General features: G+C 37.3%; 1 protein-coding gene across 4 annotated transcripts in view; it reads right to left on the bottom strand.

Annotated features, from left to right (window-relative positions):
* ANK3 (ankyrin 3) overlaps positions 1–24,333 on the bottom strand; it is a 341,189-nt gene that overhangs the window by 62,055 nt on the left and 254,801 nt on the right. For all 4 annotated transcript variants that reach the window (XM_039250506.1, XM_039250504.1, XM_039250503.1 and 1 more), the window contains 3 exons: positions 21,393–21,617; positions 18,437–18,591; positions 662–873 (listed from right to left, as the gene is read on the bottom strand). In XM_039250506.1, coding sequence (XP_039106437.1) covers positions 662–873; positions 18,437–18,591; positions 21,393–21,617 — 592 coding nt within the window. The remainder of the gene's footprint in view (positions 1–661; positions 874–18,436; positions 18,592–21,392; positions 21,618–24,333) is intronic.

The following is a 24,333-nucleotide window of genomic DNA, read 5'->3' as shown; positions in this document are numbered from 1 at the left end:
AATATAAGGTGGTCTCCTTAGCTCCAAGTAGTTACCGACGGCCTTCACAGAGTTTAGAGTACTTGACTCTATAAAAACCTTACAAAAAGAATATTAAAGACTATATTAATTAACACAAAGTAAGTTACCTTCCTTACTATTTTCCTTTTTCAATAGGTCTAACTGAAACGAATAAATGTAAGAAAGACCATTCTTGCCAAGATTTTCAGTTAGCTTTCCAAACCAAAACAAGTTCCAACGGGTTTGGATAAAACCCAGTGTTTATGATCTACTTAAATCAAAATGTGAAAGCTTGCAAGTTTCCTTAGTACTGATTTTCATGCTATGGCATATTATAAACCAAATCAAATACAGTTTGTTTCTTTAATGGTATATTGGCTCTTTGATGCTCTTGTTGCACATACTGAGACCAATAACCTATGGTTAACAAAACAATCTTTCATCAGAACCAAGGGATACTTTTAAAGAAAACCCTAAAATGTGTACCTTTTTTAATAAGCCACTAAGCTAACTTTACACTTCATGAACTAGCTTAATGCTTCCCAAATCACAGCTTTGATTAGTGATTTTGCTGGGGTGAGTTACCACAACGGTCTTCTGAGTAGAGCATGCTCACACAGTCTCTACATGTGCCAAGGAAACAAGTCTTTGCCAACATCACCTGGAGGCCCACGCGGATTCTTTTGGTTAAAGCACCCTCTGGGAATGAAGCCTGGACAAGGGGCACAGTGGTGCTGCTGAGGATCCCGCCTTCAGGGCCAATCTGGTTGCTTTCTTGCTTGATCCGTGAAACCACAGCGAAATACTGGGGGAAGTCCTTTGTGATGATCCTGCAGATACGCTTTTTCCCCAGCTCCTCTGGGCTGTCAAGTTCTGCAATGACAAATGAATGAAAAAGCTGTGAGAAGAAGCCTATCTACACAATACCTGGAGATCAACTGAAGTGTAATTTCAAGAGATAATATTGCTTGTATCCGGTAGTCTAAACTGTTTCTATGATTGAGAGAACACAATAGTGACCTTCACAATATGAAGCTTTGTAAAGCTAGTATAAAGCCATTCATATGTAATATTTGTAGGAAAATATTCCTATGAAAGGGGAACACATATCTTCAAAAACTGACATTTTACCTCATCTGAACAGAATTCCACTTTATAAGAAGAGATACCTCATTCTGTGATTATTTACAATAATCTGCCCTCAAGCTGCCAAAGTAGGAATGAGTCAGAAGAAAGTAAGGCCTCACAAGAAAGCGAATAAAGACTAAAGTATGTCTGAAAAGCTCAAGTCCTTTATTTGAAAACCTCTTCTGAAAGATTTTTAAATTGCCCAAATGATTAATATCATCAACACCAATTTCTGTCTGCCCACAGGTAACCCTCATGCATCAAACCCAGCCTATCCACAAATGGACATATCTTCTTTCCTCCTGTGCACTGCTAAACTGACTTCTTCCTCTTTGTCCTCACTCTGGGAAAGGATTTATATTTGTCTAGTCCTCCTGTCGAATAGTGGGGCTCACTTTTCTTTGTACATTACATCTAAAGGGCGAAGTTCAGCTGATCTGGTTGTGGAAATGGCTTTTGCCTGCCGTCCCTGTCCGAGCTGTCTCCTGGCTTGCCTGGATTACTGGGCCACCCGCTAAACATCTCCCTGCCACTCGCCCCTCCTTACTTCAATTCATCCCCTACAGGGCAGCCAGATGGGTCTGCTTCCAAAAGCCAGATTTGATGCATAATGCTGGCACGTTTAATTTAAAGAAATGCTTTTTAAAATCATATGAAATAAATATTTGAGACTAGTCAAGGGTATTTTGGAAAAATAGGTTTGTGAGGAAGAATTTACCTTATAAGATTTTAACATTTATCTAGAAGCACCAAAATGAAAGTTATATGGAGAGACATATAAAAATATAAGAATATATATATAAGATGAGACAAATAGGTGAGGGGTATAAAAACATGGAGCAAGAAATAGATTTAAATTTACATATGTATACACATACATATGTGGTATATATGTAAATCTATATATAGCTATTTTTATGTATTACATATTATGTATTTAAATGAATATATTTAAATCAAAGCCATATATTTAAACTTCAAATCATTGGGGGAAAGATGGCTGCTTTAAGATGGTACTGACATAATTGAAAATCTATTTGGCAGAACAGAGCTAAATCACTAAATCTTATCATATATAAATAAAAATTCCAGCTGGATAAGAGATTTTAGTTAAAAAATTAAATTATTACCATAAAACAATCAAGAAAATAGATCTCTGCGTTAGGAGAAATTTTTATATTGAAAACTGGAAACTCAGAAGCCTAAAAGGTAGTTTTAGCTATAAAAATGCAAAGTTTTCTATAGCAAAAATAGTAAGCTTAAAAGAAAAAAGGAAAGGTAATAGCCACACATGGCAAATAATGGATTGATATACTCAGTACCAATGACAGCTACAAGTTGAGAAGATGACAGAGAAGCCAATCAAAAACAGCAAAAATATTATAAGTAGACAAGTCCAGAAGCTGAAAACTGGTGAGAAAAACACATATTAAATTTTTCAAACTTGATAATTTATGTGGAAACCTATTTAAACAAGATACAAAATAGAGATTTGAGACTAGCCAAGAGCATTTTGGAAAAGTAGATTTGTGAGGGAGAATTTCTCCTATAAAATTTTAAAACGTATCTAGATATATCCTAATAAAACAGTTATATGGAGACATTGCCCTCCCGCCATACCCACCAGGGAGCAGGGGTTGGGTGGGAGAGGTTTTTTGTTTTAAATATTTTTATTTATTTCTGAGAGCGAGAGCGAGAGCGCGAGAGAGAGAGAGAGAGAGAGAGAGGCAGTGTGAACAGGGGAGGGTCAGAGAGAGAGGGAGACACAGAATCAGAAGCAGGCTCCAGGCTCTGAGCTAGCTGTCAGCACAGAGCCCGACGCGGGGCTCAAACCCACAAACCAGACCTGAGCTGAAGTCGGACGCTTAACCGATTGAGCCACCCAGGGGCCCCGGGAGAGGTTTTTAAGTACAACAGCAAACACCTCTCTGAGGAGGTGGCAGTAGGGGTGAGGTGCAAGGGAAGGAGGCGCCAGGCAGGTTGTGACTGAATGGTATAAAGCACAGAAAGTGAGCAAAGAATTGCATGATCTGCTCCTTTTTATGGAAAACTGTAATCTGCACATTTTATACTTTTATAAGAGAAATTTGCAGAAGAAACATTCTAGTATTAGTACTGATCACTTTAGAGGCACGGGAGATGGGGTTGGACATAAGGAGCTAAGAAGAGGGTGGAAGAGTCCCTTTGGGTTCACATGGCTGGGGTGGTCTTGTTACAAAATGAAGGGGAAATTCCCAAACTTCAGGGAGGGCGTTGATTTTGTTTTTGTTGTTAATTCACATAAGCCTCTGTTCATATGTTTGACACATACAGCATACGTCCTACCAATTTTTAACTATGAACGTGTTGGCCTCCTTCATCAGATACACAGGACTGAGATCACGGCTTATTCTGAACAGAAATTTATAGAAAAGGAAGATGGATGGTTAGGTAATGGGATCGGTGACATCTTCTCATTTTACAGATTAAACACATGTTCCTTGAGGTGGGAACACCAAATTGTCATATAGGTGGGAAATAGGATTCTACTCAGATTAAGAAAAAAAAAAAAGGAACTGGAATTTGGTCCATTTTGTCTCCTAACCATCTGCTTCTCCTCTGCTCTGTCCAAATCTAAATACAGAGTTTCTAATGAAAGAAAATAAAAGAAAACAAAGGACAAAAAAAAAAAAAAAAGGTTAATGTAGAAACACAGGAAGGAACCAAAGACTTTGCTCAGGAAAATATTCTGGGGGAGTTTTCAGCTATTCAGCAATTGATGAGATAAAAAGTTTTCCATCCAGAGCAGGTATTCCCTTCCCATGATTTGTCTTCTTTTCAAAAGTCTGAATTCCCAGAGTTCATAATTTATTCGGCAACTTGAGGAAGTTCTGATAACTAGTTTCAGTTGCTGTGCATCTGATCAGCTGCAGCTAAGCAGACATTGTTCACTTGGGTCTCAAACTTGTGATTATGTTCTCCTTCAGAAATAGCCTGGGACTCCACACAGTGCAAACCATTTAAGAAGACCCTGCTGTGAAATTACATCCTTCAAACAAGACAGATTTCCCGACTCCACATGTAACAAACTGTATCCTGTGAGTATGAGTTTACTCAAGATCAAGCTGGACATACCAGAGGCAATGAGGTACCTTTTGGGGGACTTGGGGAAACATCACTTCTTAGCTGTTTGTGTGTGTGTGTGTGTGTGTGTGTGTGTGTGTGTTGCAGGTATATGCTTGCACATTTGTGAGGAGTTAAGGGGGAGACAGCCATATCACCCTTGGAAACTATAATAACAATGGACTAGGAAGAGTGGCCACTTTAAGTAGTGGGGTCAGCCAGGCCACACTTTTGCCATACTGTCTTTGATAAAGAATTAAAGCCACCCCAAATATAAAGTGAGTGTGTCCATCTCAGATGCAGAAGATGAGTGGCAAATGGAAACGCTCAGATTCTAACTCTATACTCGACTTCTAATATCTTTTAGGATTTGCCAGTGTTCAGGAACACTCTGTGTTGTACTCGCTCTATTTTAAAGCTTCTAGCGATTCCTCTGTCATCATTAAAACTTGCATAATTATTGACCTCCAATGTTGTATTTTAACAGGTATTTTAAAGATAAGCCACAGGGTGCTAAGGTGGCTCAGTCAGCTGAGCTTCTGACTTCGGCTCAGGCCATAATCTTGTGGTTTGTGAGTTTGAGCCCTGCATCAGGTTCTCTGCTATCAGCATGAAGGCCACTTTGGATCTTCTGTCCCCTCCTCCCTGCCCGTCCTCCACTCACATACATGCGTGTGTCCGCACATGTGTGCTCTCTCAAAAATAAAAAAAAAAAAAACATAAAAAAATATATAAGCTTCAACCCAAAGAAACAACTACTGTGCAAATTTTGGACATCAGAATCCCCATGCGCCATTCCTTAAACAAGGCCATATACACATACTGCCCTCCTGAATTACTCAGATTCCTAGGCCTCTATATGATGAAATGGAGAAAAGATATCTTCCCTTTTGAACTATTTTGTCTGAGAATAAAAGTCAGTACAAAAGTAAAGACTACAAAAAAAAATTTAAATGCTGGTTTGTAAAAAGAGGCATAATCTCTTTAAGAGCTATAGTTGAAGGCTAGGCTATTCCACATTGGGATAGTTGTATAAGTAAGACAATAAATAATGTATATAGTAGGTAAACATAAGAAGACGAAAAGAAAGGTGAAAACCCATCAGTACAATTATTATGGACATCTTATGACCTGAAAATTGATCGCGAGATATTACTGGTCATCATATAGGACAAAGGTTAAATAAATTAAAATATATTCATACTGTGGAATACTGTGTAGTATTAAAAAAGAATGGGGTAGAAGTATATATTTTAATATGTACATCTCCAAGCCATATTAAATGGAAGTCACCCAAAAATGTGATAACGATTGACTAATCACATCTTTACATGTCTATGTATAAATTCATATAATTTACATTAAATTTAAGGGACAGAGAAAGAGAAGAGGAAAATTACATATAATAATGAGTGCATGCTTGTGTATTATTACATGAGTAATAATATTAATACTAGTATTAAATAATGATATACATAAATATAATCAATAATATAACAGATTACAAAATATTAATGTGGATTCAACTCAAGCACATTTTTTCTCTATTTCTTGCTTTAAAAAAAGGAGACTGAAACACAATAATGAAATGATCTTAGCTGTTTGAAAGCAGATAACTATGGACCCAGCTGACTAGAGAGGCCCGAAGGAGGATGAAAGTTCTTGATACGCAGCTGCTGGGAAGCCCTGACTTGTGGCCATATTGCCCATTATGAGCACCTCATCACAAGGCGTTTTATTCTATTTATAATTCTGATAAACTGTTAATGTAAATTAAAGTTAGATTTCCTTTTCATAAAATGTGAAGAACCACAGTTAAATTATGTTAAATTAAATGAGGTTTGATAGTGAGGTTTGGCACATTGCAGGTATTCAACTAGTATCCATTGAACAAAGACATCACTGCGAATTAATAGAGACTCACACCTTTTATTCCGAATAACTGCATAATTCTATAAATCTTACTTTAAACGGTGCTTGGGTGGCTCAGTCAGTTGAACATCCAACTCTTAATTTCTGCTCAGGTTATAATGTCATGGTTTGTGGGATCGAGCCCCACATCTGCACTGACATCATGGAGCCTACTTGGGATTTTCTTTCCCTCTATCTGACCCTTCCCTACTTGAGCGCGCGCGCACACACACACACACACACTCTCTCTCTCTCTCTCAAAATTAAAAAAAATCTTGCTTTAAAATATATATAGTATAGTAGAAACTGTTTTTTCTTTGATCTTTTAATAAATTCTTTAAAATTGTATGAGGAAAAATGTCTCTTATCTTCCTACTTTTTAAACCACAGTAAATACTAGTGTGTCCATGTGTTTATAAGAGAAATTACTGTTTACTTAATGGACGTTTATCCAAAGGGTATTGAAAACTTATGAGAATATCAAACTCTTTTGAACGGTTCTGTGTTGCAAACTAAAAACGCATGTCAGAAAAGTCACATTTCTAGGCAAATAGCAATAAAGTCTGATTACGTAAAAATGAATAATGTCAATATTCTTTCCAGGATTGAATTTACCTGTACTCAGATTTAATTTTTCTTTAGAGAGAGAGAGAGAGAGAGAGAGTGTGAGCAGGGGGGCAGGGCAGAGGGAAAGAGAATCTTAAAAAAGTGCCATGTGCCATGCTCAGTGTAGAGCCCAACATGGGGGTTGATCCCACGGGGATCATGACCTGAGCCGAAATCAAGAGTGGGATGCTCACCTGATTGAGTCACCCAGACACCCCTGTATTCATATTTTAAAATGGTCTATTACTTACGTCAGAGAAACAGGAATATATTACCAAGAATCTTTGCTATGCTATACCCTTTCCATAGATAAAACCAACAAAATAATCTATAAACCTGATGCCTGTGTCCTATTCATACCCACAAAAAACCCAAGCTTGTGTGTGCTCCAAACTGGCAAGATCATAAGCAACACCAGTGCTGTGTATTAAAAGCACATATTCCTAGGCTTCTCTCTTGGAGATTCTGACTTGGTAGGTCAGGAGTGGAACCTGAAAAGCTGTTTTTCACACTCAATTCAGGTGACTTTATGACTTGACATATCTGGGAAGCAAAGTCTTAGTAGGCTTCACCCTATGTCTGTCCCTAAAGACTCAGAACCCGAATTGTGAGAAACATGACAATAGGATCTTATGAAAAACATCGCAAGGATGGTTCAATATGAGAAGAGGAGCTTATGAGGCAATAATACCCATTACTTTTTTTTTTTTAAGTTTATTGATTTGAGAGAGAGAGAGAGAAAGAGAGAGAATCTCAATGCAGGGTTTGAACCCACAAACTGTGAGATCATGACCTGAGCCGAAATCAAGAGTCAGACATTTATCCAACTGAACCACCTAGCCACCCCTATCCATTACTTTTCTTCTTCTTCTTTTTTTTATATGTTTAATTTATTTCTAGGAGAGAGAGAGAGACAGAGTGAGCGGGGGAGGGTCAGAGAGAAAGGAGACACAGAATTTGAAATAGGCTCCAGGCTCTGAGCTGTCAGCACAGAGCCCGACGCGGGGCTCGAACCCACGAACCGCGAGATCATGACCTAAGCGAAAGTTGGACGCTTAACCGACTAAGCCACCCAGGCGCCCTGCCTATCCATTACTTTTAAATGGCTTAAATTTTTTTTTTTTTTACTAAACCACTGCATATCTATAGAATTAAAGGAGAAGATGCCATAAAAATAAAGAGCTTCTTACATTTCAAGGTGATTGGCAGACTATGAAAAGACCCTGAAACCCCCTCTCTTTCTCTCTGTTTAATCTCTTCCTAGTAAAGTTTTCACACACACACACACACACACACACACGATTAAGATTAAACGAAAAGAAAGAGGTGAGTTCTGAAACAGGTAGTCTTGGTCAGAAGGAATGTTAAAATTTACACTTACTGAATGTCTATTTTGTGGCAAGTCAGTTATTATTTGGCCCACAAAACATTTGGTAAAGAGAGTGTGTAAAGTTCAAAGAGAAGGAAGAAGTGACCTGCCCAAAGTGACCTGTCTGCTTTAGAGCTTAGAACTTAGGTCTAGGAACAGGGTCACGGAGAAGGGGTGAAGTCACACAGACATGAACTTCAACCACAATTCAACACAGTGTCTGTGCAGATTACCTGGCACAGGGTGGTAGTTGATAAATGGATGAATAATGGATAGATATGCAGATACCTTGGTCAGAAGGTGACGTGGCTTCTTATTAGCCCACTCTATGAGCAGGAAGCTCTGATTATAGTGGTACTTTCTGCTGCACAAGAAATGGGAGCTAATGTGCTACAGCTTCCTTACTTCACTGATTAATGATAAATTTATTAAGTACTTTTAACTCAGTTTCTTTATTTGTAAAAGTGGGACAGCTTTCTCTGTAACTGAGATTTTGCAACAGAGTAATAAGAATAAAAAATACTTTGCAAATATAAATGGAGATCATGATACAGTGAAGAATAAATAACGGGTGAAATCATGTTCCCACTAAATGGGTTAATCTTAATGCTTTTAAATGATCATCTTTGATTAGTTTTGTCTCACTCTTACATCCACATGATTAAATGTTTAGATAACTTGGTCAAATGGGACCATGATTGTTTTTCCTACACCAAATTTGTTCTCTGAGGTCTGTTTGTGAGTGTGAAGGTCAGATTTGAGTGTGAATAGTCTATAGAAGGAATACAACCTCAAGTTTTCACAAAGGATGATTTCTGTATCTAGAGTTTAACTTCTAGTCAGGTGAATGTTCTGCTCAGTGTGCTCCTCTAAGAAAGGAGAATTGGATATGAGGGTTGGGGGAAAACAGAGGGCTAGAATGTTAGTATTCAAAGGTCAAGGCAGCCAGGATGGGTCTCTGGGATGTCACTGGAGACAGTTGCCTTGGACTCAAATCTAACTCTCCAACCAGGGAGCCTGGACTTTGGACAAGTTCCTGAACTCTGGGCCTTATGTTCCTTGTCTATAAGACCAGGATAAGAAAAGTTTCCTCTGGGGTAGGTATGACAAATAAATAATAGAAAGCCACCAGCACGGTTCTATTCATGTAATAATTCAGGTTACTTATTCTTTCCAAGGTCATTTAGCTTTGGAATAAAGGAGAACCAGAAAACCAATCTGTGGCAGATCTGAGATTGGATTAAAACAAAACAAAATACCACATTATTTCTGTATCTCTATAATATATAAATCTTAATTGCTATCATTAAAATTTCATTCCATTTTTCAAAAGAAAGTTTCACCAATTACAGAAAATTAAATATAAGAATTTACAGATAAATTGGGAAAAATGAAGGAAATAAAAGATAAGCCTGTATCATTCAACTCTGGCTTCAGAATATGTGGAACACCAGGGCACTTTAATATATTAACTCAAATATTTGAAAAAATCATAGACATTAAGCTCCTTGGAATTCAAATTCAACTTCATCTGACTATGCAACTTTTTTTAACAATTCTGTCCAAGAAGCTGCAGGAAACCCCCCCCTCCAAATTATACAACTTGACCCTTCTTCCTCAATGTAAACATAATAGAAACCTTTCCAATTTTGTTCAACTTCTTTTTTGAAATAATTATAGATTCATGGGAAGTTGCAAAGATTGTAGAGAGGTCCCATGTACACATACAATTTTAGAAATTTAACTCCTTATTTAGTTCTAGCATGTGCTTTATATATGCATTGATCAGCATTATTTTACATCTTCGTGCAAGGTAAGGATCTTCTTTGTTATTCAGATTTGTACAATGCATTGAGGGCTAATGATGAATATCTAGAAACAATGAATTATGTATTATCTTTGTTTTCCCCTCCAGTTTTAGCAATCCATATAATTTCTGACAATTATATTTTAAAATTATTTTTTGAAATAATTCCATTCATTCAACATGTTATGGTGTGGAGACAACACTGTGCCAAGAGCTGTCAACAAGTCAAAGCCCAGTCCTTGTCCACAGGGACTTTACAGTACATCAAGGAAGACAGCAAAGTTCAAAGTTGCTCGTTATGGAAGAAGACAGGCCAGGTGTTGGGGACATATTTCCCAGATGGATCTAACTTAGCCTGGGGTTTAGGGAAGGCTTTCTGGAAGAGAAGTTAGGGAGGGAGTGTTTGCTCATGTTGGAATAATCATTATAAGGTTTTCCTCCAGGATTGCAGAAACCTTATATTCTTTGCATTGGCGTCTCTATGTATTTTTTCCAGGAAAATGTTCTTCTACATTCGCTTACTTTTCCACTTACATAAATAAAAGGGCATGGCTTTCAGGCGATTAGATCTATTATGGCACTTTCTCAACCCTTTGTTTAAACCATTACTATGACATCTAGGCAAAAAACAAATAATATAATCTCATGTTCAAAATCAGGATCATATATAATGTTTTAAGGCTGAACACCATAAATCAGTAACCCAGCCATGTGCAGCAAATACAGAAGCACAATGAACTTCCAGGACACTAGACCTGCAGTGTCTGCTACCCTGGCCTTCATTCCCATCCGCACTAACGGTCATAAACGTTTACACCCAGTCTCTCAGCCCTGCTTCCCTGTCCTCAGAGAGCCAGGAGCCCCATTCTGTTTGATAAGTGGGTCAGGGTGTCTGACATCATTATTTCAACCTACTAATGTTTATAAAAACATGTAAACGCTGGCAAATCCATTTACACAGGCATATACAGAACTTGGCATGGTTAATGTTCACTTGCTTTGGTCCATTCTCATTTCCTGTAACTTGGTGTAGGGGAGCTGGTCTAGTACAGTTTCCTTTCCTTTTGCACTGTGCTAGGTATCACACAACTGATTTAAAATGAGTTTTATAGCAACAGACCAAATGGCTTAACTGACAGTATTTGGTACGCTTTTCCTTTTCGCACCCTAAAAAAATTGGGTGAACTTGATTTGGTCAAGTTCAGTTTTTACTTTTTCCTCCAGAATTTTTCAGAACTGTTAACAGATTTGTCCAACAGATGGTGCTGTGTACAACATAAAGCTACACATTTCACTTAGTGCTCAATTGTTTCTACAATCTCACTTGACGCGTTAGGATTACTCTTTGTCTCATGGCTGATAAATTAAAAACAAGTTCAATTGAAATGAACCAACGTAGCAATTTTTAACTGAGAAATCTGTCTCTGTAGTTATTGTTGGTATAGTTAGATAATAAATTATGGAAATTAGTTTTATGTTACTTAACATTACAGTTATCAATTTTTCTTTCCTGCTTCAACTTACAGAAAAATAGCATAATTATTTTATCTAAAATGCATCATTTTAAACTTTCATTTGGTCTCATGGGAAAGCAATGACAACAGTGAGGAAACATTTTCCTGGCATTCTGGCATTGTTCGGAGAGCTTCAGCACACTTTGTTCTAGTACAGTGGTTGGGATTTTAAAAGAATACCACAATTCCTATATCTTCAAAGCATTCTCGTGAGGCTTAGGTAGTAATGATTTTGATTTTAAAACCTAATACATGTGTCTACACAAATCTACACATTTGCAGGGAAGCACTGTCTAAAAAATATAATGCAAGACACATTTATAATTAAAATTTTTTTAATAGCCATACTAGAAAATTAAAAAGGAACACGTTAAATTAATTTTATAATGTCTTTTTTTAAGTAGGCTCCACGCCCAGCACAAAAGCCCAACATGGGGCTTGAACTCACAGCCCCGAGATCAAGACCTGGGCTGAGATCAAGAGTCAGATGCTTGACCGACTGAGCTACCCAGATGTCCCAATTTTAATAATATCTTTTATGTAGCCCAGTATATCCAAAACATTACCATTCCAACATGTAACCAATATAAACATCATTAATGAGCTATAGACTGGGGGAGGGGGGTTGCTCTGCACATCTGGTGTATTTTACATTCACAGCACATCTCAAGGTGCACTGGCCCCATTTCAAGGGCTCTGCAGCCATGTGCAGCTAGTGGTAACTGGAGTGTCAGTGCCACACTAGAGCATTTCTCTAGCTCTTCAATTTTAAGACCTCCGAGGAGGAAGGATTCTTCTACTAGTAAATACTCCCAGGTCCTGCAAAACCATAAACTGCAAAATATCCCTTGGGGACTGATTTGGAGGCACAATTTTAAACATGTTTAATTTAACTTTGTGAGTTTAACTAAAGACTTTAAACACACTTACAAAGTAGATTCAACTTGGTTCACTTTAAAGATGATGTTTTTGGGGGGAGCGGGATGAATTTTTTTGCGTTTTGCAGTATCTTTTTCTCAGCAGAGAACTGACAAGGGCTGGGGCAAGATCTGAGTCTGCTGCCAAAGAGCAAAGGCACTTCTGCCACATGATATCCTAGTGGTAACAGCAGGTTCTTCACACCCAGACCAGACTTCCTCTGTCATTCTAGCCTCTTACTTCAATAGAGCTTTGCTAACACACCTGTTTCATTAGCATAATCATTGATGCTTGTGTCTCCGGGCTCCTAGTGGCAGAAATAAATTTTAATTTTACCACATTTTGCAGTGACAATTTTTCTTGAATACATACCATATCCTTTTGAGTCATATAAGAACTAAGATGGTACCTTGATGAGTAATGGAAGATTTAAATAGCAGCTAACATTTAAGTAACATTTTTGTTTCATGCAAAACTTTCATAGGCATCCTTCATTTGAGAATATAGAAAGGCAAAGGGGTATTATAGAAAAACAACTAAATTGGGGGTCAGAAGTCTGGATTTTAGAAATCTAGATAGATCTAGATCTAGCTTTTTACTATTTCCTGACTGATAGTAGTGATGGGGAGAATGTCACCTTCATCAACCCTGACCAGGGCTTCAACTAGCCATGTGCGATTTGGTAAAGGGTACCACTCGGGCTGAACACCACCGTGCAGGTAAATGGCTTGGGGACATTAGGTAAGAGTGCTCCTTTGTCCTGCAGGCCAGTGTTGGAGCCGATGGCTTGGCAGGGGGAAGAGGCAACATTTTAGTTGCACAACTGTAAATGGCAGCATTGATTGAGTGGTTCTTACACATCAGGCCTTGGAGGTTAAGAACTTTACATATATTAGCTTGTCAGTTCTCCCTTAGTTCTCTATGAGGTATCCTCACTTTACAGATTTAAATTAAATTTTAGAAAGATTGAGTGCTTGGTTAGGGTCACACAGCTAGTAATTGGTGGAGTCAGCATAAGAATTCCGGTCTGTGTGATGTCTGCAGATCCTGACCCTGACCACCACATTACACCAGGAAAATTATCCTCCTCCTTGAACTTGTCTTTCCTTGGAGTTATTCTAACTACTCAATTTGATTGTACACTTGGAAAGGGTTTGCAAGTTTTAAAATACTACAGAACCATACCTAATCTTTACAATTGCATGGTATAGTAAAAATCAGTTAATAAAATATTGGCTAAGGTGATTTTTAATATTTGGGTTTTAAGATTTTTCTGAGAGGGGCGCCTGGGTGGCTTAGTCGGTTAAGCGTCCGACTTTCACTTAGGTCATGATCTCGCGGTTCGTGGGTTCGAGCCCCGCGTCGGGCTCTGTGCTGACTGCCAGCTCAGAGCCTGGAGCCTGTTTCAGTCTGTGACTCCCTCTCTCTCTGACCCTCCCCTGCTCACCCTGTCTCTCTCTCTCTCCTAGAAATAAATAAAAAAAAATAATTGATGAGGGAGCATAACGTAGGCTGACACCTTGCAAACCAACTCCTACCCCCTCCACCTAACTCCCCTCACCTCCCGACTCTTCCCACCCCCCCCACCCCCGGTGGGATATGTGACATTCCTCAGGCACTCTTGGCTGTCCAGGAACNTAAAAAAAAAAAAAAAAAAAAAAAAGATTTTTCTGAGAATAAGGTGCAACAGGACTGCTTATAAAAGTAGCATATAGATTAGTTACATAGTAGAATTTACTTATGGAAAAGAGGATTAAAAAGGAGACATTTATAACAAAACATGTAATAATACCAAGAGTCACTTACTATGGATGACAGATAAGGCTTAATTGTTATAAATTGGGGAAATTAATAAGTTAAAACAACAGGATGATTTATTTCTTTTTCTTTAAGGAAGTCTTGAGTGATCTAATCACTGGTTGATTTTCTGTACTATTGTTAATGTGATAACAACTATCCAGGAATAAACAAAGAGGTGGGTGGGGCCGAGGGGTGAAGGTAAAACATACCATGAAAACTTCGGATGGATCTGTGCTTCTGCTTCTTTTCCTTTGAGAACCTTGAATAGTTGGATTTGAGGGAAACAGAAGCACTGGGTTTTTTGAGAGATAGGTTGATTTTGATTTTTGCCTGTTTTTAGAAGGGGGATGTTCCAGTATAAATGAAATGTCTTTGGGGACCAGACAAGAATGGTGGTAAGTGAGGCTTAAGCTTGGTATGAAATCTGATTGAGTTTCTGCTATAAAATAGGTATAGTTATTTTAAAATTTAATCTGTGAAAAGAAAACACTATGCCTGGAAAATTTAGTCCTTATTTTTGCTGAAGTACCTCCAGTGCTAGATTCTTTAAACTATAAGTATTTACATTTCCTTTTAATTGCCTAAAATAGAACCAAAGTTTGGCTGGTCTTTAAAAATGTAACAAAGAAACTCTGTCTACTATTTCCAAGATAACATACAGAATCCAGGACAGAGGGCTAATATCATCATTTCTTGACATATGCCCTGAGTATGGGAGCTCGGGGGGGGGGGGGGGGGTAATCATTTTTCCAAGCAAAGATATGACTAATTCCTATTTAAAACTTGTTTATTAAAATCAAAGTGAAGTCAACATGAAATCATAAAAGCCCATTCCATAGAAACACCTTAAAAACTGAAAAAAAAATTTGAGACACCCCAAAAACCGGTGGCTCAGTCGGTTAAGCATCTGACTCTTGGGTTTGGCTCAAGTCATGATCTTACAGTTCATGAGTTTGATACCCATGTTAGGGCCTGCTTGGGATTCTCTCTCTCCTTCTCTCTCTGACCTTCCCCTGCTCACTCGCTCTCTCTCAAAATAAATAAACTTAAAAAAAAAAAAAAAAGAATCCACTAAAACTTTTTTCCCCCCAAAATTCCACCTGTGCCTGAAAGGATATATTATAATCTATACTCAAAAAATGAAGGAGACTTATTAGAATATTCAGTTTTTTTGGTAGAACTACAATGTCCAATGAGGTAGTGAGTGGCCACATGTGACTATCTGAAATTAATTAAACAAAATTAAATATTATTTCCTCAACTGTATGAGTCACATTTCAGGTACTCTAGAATCACATGTGACTAGTGATTACTCTTGGACAGTCCACGTATATATAGAGTATTTCCATCATCGTATAAATCATCATCTATTGGACAGTTTTAGAATGTTCAGTATTCTTCCTAGAATACTGTTAATTTCTCAGAACTTTCCTCCAAGTAAATGCTCCTCTTTAATTTTCTTCTCCTGGAGATTAACATTCATGATGTTTGGAGTAAAGGAAATAGAACAATGAGAACTTTTCCTCCAGATAGATGAGAAGGTTTCTCCTTCTGCACCTTACTGGCAAGGGAGAAGAACCTAAATCAGCACTGTGCCTGACAGTAAGGGCTCAAAGGTGATTAAGACATGTACCCTGCCCTCAGGAGGTTACAGTATCAAAGTAGTTATCCATTAACAAAAGAAAGAAACTCCTCTTGTTGCAGAGGCTGCATGTTCAAAACTAATAATCTACCTTGGCATTTAAGAACTACTAGATATGTGAAAATATGTATATACTTTATTTTCCTTAAAACAAAAAACCATCCTCTCTGGACAACCCATTTTTCTTTTTCTCGCCATTTTTGAATCCCGAATCATCTATATCCTTTTACTATTTTCAAAATGCTAATTCAATTCATTGTCTTAGGATATATTCTTTATAAAACTTTTAATTGTGTTTCCTTATCAATTCCATTAGACAAGAATGATTAGGTAATAATAATTAGAAATCTTAATTACCATTGTATGTTCCTATAAGAAATCGTTTGAAGTTATAGATAGTATATGGTATAAATATCAGTATCATATATATACATTTAATGTATGCTCATTTAAGATGATTATTCTTCTGGGCCTTAAATCTAGAGGTTTGTAGGAATTTTCCTGTTTACATTTATTTTCTTCTCCACAGGGCACTCATTTCTAAAGTAAGTGATATCTGGTTAAATCTTTGAAAACAAGATAGGACAAGATTTCCAACCCCAGTGCTGCTACTTAGTTTGGGTAATATTAGGTAAGTGACTTGACCGGTCTGAACTACAGTTTCCTCAACTATAAAGTATAGTTGAAGGGGCGCCTGGGTGGCTCAGTTGGTTAAGTGTCTGACTTTGGCTCAGGTCATGGTCTCATGGTTTGTGAATTTGAGCCCTGTGTCAGGCTCTGTGCTGACAGAGTGGAGCCTGAAGCTTGCTTCAGATTCTGTGTCTCCGTCTCTCTCTGCCTCTCCCCTGCTCATTCTCTCTCTCAAAAATAAATAAATGTTAGGGCACCTAGAGGGCTCAGTCAGTTAAGTATCTGGTTTCGACTCAGGTCATGATCTCATGGTTCATGGGTTCAAGCCCTGATCAGGCTTTGTGCTGACAGCTCAGAGCCTGGAGCCTGCTTCAGATTCTGTGTCTCCCTCTCTCTCTACCCCTTCCCTGCTCACACTCTACCTCTCTCTCTCTCTCTCTCTCTCTCTCAAAAATAAACAACAAATCAATGTTAAAAGAAAAAATTTAAAAAATAAAGTGTGATTAAAACTACCTACTTTACAGTACTATCGTTTTAAATTTTCATATAGAAAGGAATTTATCACTGCCTCATGAATGCTAGAAACTCAACGATTATTAGTTTCCTCCTACCTTGCTATAAAAACATCTTTAAATTCCTGGTTGGCAGTGATGAACTGTGTCTTTTATAGAACCTATCGCAGGACATTTTTTTCTATAGAATGAATAGTGACAACAGCTGATATTTATTGAGGGCTTACTATGTGAGAAAGGCTGTATTTCATAAGTGCTTCACAAAACATTTTTTCCCAGTAACTTATTTTTCCCATAAATGCTTCACAGAATATTACTTCCCTATGAAGTAAGGAAGGTGTGTCCATTTTACAGAAGTCAAAGAGGCTCACAGGGATCAAAAAACTTGCCCAGGGTCATCGCTCAAACATCTGAGTCAGTCTAGGTCCTTTGTCCTCACTTAGAAATAAGGAGACTATGGTGGGTGCATTCCAAAAGCCAGTGAATTAAATGCTAAGACAGTGAATTTTATGGGAGATGAACTATATCTCCAATAAAATTGCTCTTTAAAACAACTGCTGAATTTGTAGTGATTAGGGAGTCAGGCTCAGTTGCTTAAGCTCAGTTGGTTAACTTTGGATCAGGTCATGATCTCACAGTTTGTGAGTATGAGCCCCACTGACAGTGCAGAGCCTGCTTGGGATTCTCTCTATCTTCCTCTCTCTCTGCCCCTCCCTTGCTCTCACTCTCTCTCTCTAAGTAAGTAAGTAAGTGAATAAATAAATAAATAAACTTAAAAAAATTAGCATCATTCTCTGGTGCACTTGGTCTCTAATTGCTTTTTACCTCTTTAGAGGAAAACTCTGTATCAAGTTCCTACTCTCAAAACGAGTCCATTCCCAATGTCTACTAAGAAGACCTGGTTTCTTCTAAGGGTCAGAGAGCCAAAGAAGGTATGTATGGGAAGTGACCTGCTCAGCTATATGTATCAGCCTTACTAGAACACAGAATACAACATAGACTCCAATAATTAGCCTTGCAACTTATTTGGATTATTGTCCAATAGAAGTTAAAAATTCACGAAGGATGTTGAGATAATTGGGGAGAAGATGGAGACAAAAGAAAGGATCCAGAAATAATAACTCCAAAAGTAAAATGTGAACATTTTCTTAAAAATGTCCTGCATGCTTTGCATACCTTCCTCTATTATTTCACCTCCTTCTGACACATTTTTCATTTAGAAAACTTTCTCAGGTTTTGGAAAGATTAGTATGTTTGATTGAAGATGGAAAGAATTATCAATGTAGTGTTTGTACATTAGCATTCGGAGAACAAAAGCTTGTTGGATTAAAAGGAACGTCATGCCTTGGATATGGAAAAGAGCACTAAAGGCTGAGGAACTAGACCCCCAGATCAGGATGCTGATGTGTGAAGTTCAAGTGCTGTTAACTTTGGTGTAGTCATGCCTTTGATTTCTACCCGCAGACATGAACAGAAACCAGGACTTGTTATCATTACCTTCATCCATGCCATTGAGTAATTCGGTTAAATCTTCATTTTTGCTGTCAAACTGATGCTCCTTCCATGTTTCTCCATTTTCACTTCGAAGAACAATGAGTTCTCTCTCTTTTCCTCTCATGGACCCAAAGTGAGGGATTTCCACTATGACAGGGCTGGAAAAGAAATCCACATTATTTTGGTATCAAAATGAAATACGTTTACAGTATCATACTTAAAAAAAAAGTTTCATTAACAATATTCATTTGAAAATCAGAGGTGCCACTAAGGTTGGGAATGATTTCAAAGCTGCAGAATCATTTGCTAATTAAATAATATATTAGAAGCCTGAAAACATGCCATCATTCATTCATTCACAAACAATTAATTAATAAGGGCCTACCATGTGTTAGGCATTTGATTTAATATGGGAGAAAGTATTCAACACATATAAACAGGAATTTTGAATGAAGGAATTGAAAGGTATTAAAATAGACCATGAGCAAGTTGGTCCATTTTTAAAAATACAATAGGTCTATCATATTATACAAAAAGCTAATGATTTAAAAGGACACAGTCATTTTGTTGAAAAAGAAATTGGATAGTTTTCCTCCTTTGAAAAATCACAGGTATTTGTCCCTTCACAAGCAAACAATCGACATAACAATTCACTCCCTCAAACAGTGACTTTCCATGACTTTTATGGCCTGTACAGTTAAGGCAGTTTTCTCTGATGTTTAATTTGTGAGATGGTCGTGGGCCGCTTAATTTCCTATTTCTAGAAAAACCTGCAGAGAAATATTTAAACTTTCTGAAAAAGCACTTGTTGATTTGAAATTGTAATCTAATGATATATTAAATGTTGACAGTGTCCTTTTGCAGAAGAATGTAAAAGAACGGCTTAGAATTGAAGATAGCCAATCAAGCACAAGAATCATTTTGTTGAATTTTAAAATAGGATAAATGCTAAAAAGGATGAATGGAAGTAAGCAGACCACAATCACACACAGTTTATGTAGTTGGATTGTGCAGCTTTATTTTATGACATTTAAGTAGACAGTATCATTATTCTCCTACAGAGGTTGTATATAACCTCACCTCTTAACCTGTGCATTTATATAAGGTCACAATGGAGGCTACGGGGGCAGATAGGCAAGAGCATAGAAAGGGCTAGTCGTTGTAATGATCCAATAACATGAATATGTATGAACATTTCATTTATCACAAAAGCATTTGTTTAAAATGGGATGATAAATATGATCATTTTACTTTTGGCAAAATAATTAGAATTAATTCAAATTAAAGATTTAAACATTGTTAATAATGCCTTTATTTTTTGATAGATAAACAAAATCAACTACTCCTAAGAGTGTTAATAATTTTAAGAGTTAAGATATTTACCGTTGTTTTTAACCACATCTGATTTGACATTACTTTTTTTTTTTTTGAGAACTAGATACAATCTTTGCAGGTTAATGTATCAGATACTGTCTCTGTAAATATTTGAGGAATGTGGCTTTGTGTAGGACATTCAACAACACTGGAAAGAAGGTATGAACCAGGGCCTCTGACCAAGGTGAAAGCCAAGCATAAGTTTTCATAACAGGTTTCTTCATGCAGACTGCCAAGGCAAATCCCCCAACCAGACAGACAAGCAAACAAACAACAGATACCAACACATTTCAGCTTCAACAAAACAAAACAAGACAATTTAATAACTGTTGTAGAACATTCTATCTGCTGCCTATTTGGCTTTCTTTAAATATCTTCTAGCCCCAACGTTTATTCAAATCAGTTTCCTTATTGAGGACTTTTCTTTCTCAAAGCCCATGAAGATTACCTACTATGCATAAATATGTACTTTTAAGAAAATGTAACTCCAGACACATACATATATATATATATATATATATATATACACACATATATATATTCACACACATATATATCATTTACAGCAAATGCTGATTCAAAGCCTGCAAATACCTCTCTTACATTGGGTTAAAATTAGATTGTCAGTCTGTCTTAAAAACTACCATATTCAGTTGAAACATTTCAAAGTAAGGGAAGGTTTACAAAAGCACAAAGTTACAAAGCAGAATGCTTGCAGGAAATTCCACATGCCGGAGAAGCACAAGGTAGGTAGCGATGCTACATTAAGTCAAGCCACTATGATTTTTGTTTCTTTCAGTGACACACATCAACTGAAAGCATTAAAAACTGAAAAAATAAAAAGAAAATTAAGACAAGAATAAGACCATGGGTGTGACAGAAAAAAATTGAAAATGGAGAAAGAATTGTAGACATTCTGTATCTTGTCTATAAAGATCCTACCCAATAAATTTTGTTCCTTGAGGCCCAAGCTGCAGGATTCGGCTAACCAAACTCTCACCCTCATTTACAGGGGGAGGATTGGTAGGAAGATGCAGTTTACTGAATAACATCCATGCAGCAGGAAGAGAAACGAGAAGGGGAAATTGTGAACAAACTGTCTGTCACGACAGAGCCTGCCTGATTTGCACCCAAGTGCCACCTCAGAAAATGAATTTATTTTTCCTTTTTGTAAAATACCATTATCACAATGGATTATATCCCTGCAAATTATCTCTAAAAAAAGGCATGTACCCATAGTAGCCATTTATTCAATGTGGTCATATAATTCCAGCATCTGTATTTTTTCTTAAGAATGGTGCCTTGACTTCTACAGGGGCCGCTGGGGTTCCGTGCACTCACTGAGCAGAGAACATGCTTTTTGATTAGTAAAGCTTTGACCAGCAAACTGAGTTAAGGAAGTATCAGCCTACTTGCTTTTCACAGAATTACACAGCTTTGTGACCTTTGATGCTACACGAAAGGTATACTCAATCAAAATGGTCCGACTACGTCATATTAATAGTTAACTACTTGAGTTAAAAAGGGCAAAGAAAATCAAATATATCATACAAGGGCCAAGATAAAAATTGACAAAATCACTTACCCTAAAAATTGTGCCCCTGCAGGACCCATTTCTACCAGCCTACTGGCTAATCCCTCTCCTTCCACCATGGGGGGTGGGTTGGCCAGTTTATGTCTCTTTACCAAACGGCAGGTGATTCGGGTGGGGGCCGTACACTTGCGTGGGGGGATGATGATTCTCATCCCGTGGTGACGGCTCCCTCTCATGGAGCCTCCTCTTGCATCCACCATAAAGCTGACCAGAAACCTGCAGGGAGAAGATCAGAGGCCGAATCAAGGACAGAAATAAACCATCTTCACAGGAGGTTTTAAAATTAAATGTTAAGGAAAAAAAATTAAATGTTAAGGTTTAAAACGACAGACAATGTGGCTATCATTTCCTCTCTTTAAAAATATATTGGAAGTAAATACAGTGGAGTCACACCAAACATGCATTTAACTCGTGAATTGGGCAAAAAGTGAAACATGACAACTTATTTTTGGTGGAACGTGGCCTCCTAGTAGAAGCCAACCACTGTGTCAGATACTCCGACTGAGGAACAGTGAATGGTTCAAAGCTGGAATAAAAACTGTCATGCATTTAAAAACCCAAACCCAGGCTGCCGTATGCAGCCTCTGCAGATGGTCTTAGCTGTATTCAAGGGTCATTTTAACTATAAGTGGTTTTAGCCACATGCTCACTATGGACTCTCGCTCTCTGACAAGTCACATGAAATTCCACGGTATGTCTTAACATGTACAACTCCTAAAATAAGTATGTATGTATTTAATCATACTGAACAGTCTATCACAAAGCAGAATATAAGAATAAAAGCAGATGCTTAGTTCTGCTAAGGCAATTTTGATGGAAAGGGATTTAATCTTTTCAGCATAAATTGGACTTTAAAACTGTTGAAAATAATCTATACTTGAATATCTGTACAGCCATACAAAACTAGTAACTTAGACTTTTTAGAAAATGTCTCTAAATTATATCATTCTGTCATTGGCCTTTACATCAAAGCTAATGAAGAAAAATTATTTGTCTGCATGTAGATATGAAAATGTAGAGAAACTGATAGTATCTCATATTGCATATCGCAGTTCCCTATTCCTTTCACATGCTTACAGAAAGGTCATCCCTGAATCTGGTGCCATAAACCAGTGAGTCTGACTCGTGAAAGAGTGCAAGTCAGACAGGAGAAAAATATGCTTATTACTAGAACAACACCAAATGTTGATAATGAGAAAATTGTTTGAATATCTATAGTATTGGGAGGGCAGATAATCCTATCCATCAAAAATCCTCTACTAAATATAGTTCATCTGAATACAGTTCTAACATCCTGCAAATAGATTTTAGGACCTTGCATGGAGGTGCTAGCTGGGGACCCTTTCCTTAAGTGATGCCTCTTGATCTTGGAAGAGTAACCTCTTCCTCAAAGCAAACTGACCTGCCGTCCCCATGGTGAAAGGCAATAGCATGGGGATCATTTTCCAGCCAATCAGATGTTCAGGACCAACTCTGGTCATCAGTGAGGTAGAATCAACTTCTTACCCTTCTGCTTATTTTGGACTTAGCCATTTTCCTCTGGATTATGTTTTTTGTTTTGTAACATTAGACCTACTTTGAGAGGTTGGAACTTCTGTAATGTTCAATGTAAAGGGGGAAGAGACTAACCTCTCTAAAACAAAACACAACACACACCTTCCACGTCAAAGACAAAGACACTTGTCTGCTTGTGCAAGTGACCACATGAATTGCCTCGGGTGCTACATGACAAGGCTCACTTGAAACTGCTCTGGGGAGCCTACACTGTCTTAGACATACACATATTAAAAACATCTTTACTCAGTAATGAAGACAATAGGGCAACTTTATAAAGAAGCCGAAGACAAAATCTTATCTTTCCCAGCATTTAGTCATGAAAATCAACTTGTGCTAGGGAATAATAGCAACAGAATGGATTAAAAATGATTTGAGGTCAACTCTGGGTTCGAAAATGTGGTTGTATTAGCTCACATAAACACTGGAATGTTTACACTGGGAGGGTAGTGTTTGCCCTGGCAACAAAGAGTTGATCTCAATAATATAGATGGTAATTCGGATCAGGCCTGCCTTGTTCTCTGCTTGACCTGCAGAGCTGGCAAGCACATAATAAATGTTTACTGAATGACCCATTGAACAAAAACTATTCTATTAAGGGCACTTAGGAAATGCCTAGGTCAGACACAGTTACTAGTATTAAAAATATACCTATATGAAAAAGATTTATATATATATATAAATATATATAACACTTGTAGATGAAGAGTATGAAGGTTGTTTAAGAAGGTCTTCAGTGTCAATACAAAAATATCCAAACTACAAAGAATATCACATCCAAATGGAAAAAAAAAACATGTCTTAGAAGATTTTAATGACAAATTAGAAGAAGCTCTTTCTCTGAATTCTGCACAGCACCCAGTGCCTAGTTGGTAATCATTAGCAATCGTTTAATGTTCTAAGGTTTTCAACTTTATAGAGCCAATAGACTGAGGAAACGTGAGAAAATATATTAGGCAGGATAAGGGTCCTGTTACTGAATAATAATGAAATTCAGTGATTTGTTTTCCAAACTCATTCCTTACATATTTTATGCAAAATAAAATTTCATGCAATATAACTCATAGAAACAAATCAAAAGGTGATGTTTAAACATATCTGTTGTATCTTATTAATACTTAAACTAAAGCAGGAATTCTAGAAATGATCCTAAAACTAACACACGAATGTTGCTAATTGTAAGAACAGCGGGAAGATGAAAGCTGATACACTACAGACACTGACACAACTAACCGTGGGAAAACTTCACATAAATTAATAATACAAAAAGGATGGTTCACATAAAGGACACAGTTATCACCTTGAATCATACTGAGGAAGTGGAGAAGAATAGCTGCAAAATAATTTAGAAAGCAAATGGGAGAAATTAATGTAAGAT

Source organism: Hyaena hyaena, unplaced genomic scaffold (genome assembly GCF_003009895.1).
Source record: "Hyaena hyaena isolate Hyena2069 unplaced genomic scaffold, ASM300989v1 scaffold_371, whole genome shotgun sequence".
NCBI classification, from domain to species: Eukaryota; Metazoa; Chordata; class Mammalia; order Carnivora; family Hyaenidae; genus Hyaena; species Hyaena hyaena.
This window is presented reverse-complemented; position numbering and strand designations above follow the sequence as displayed.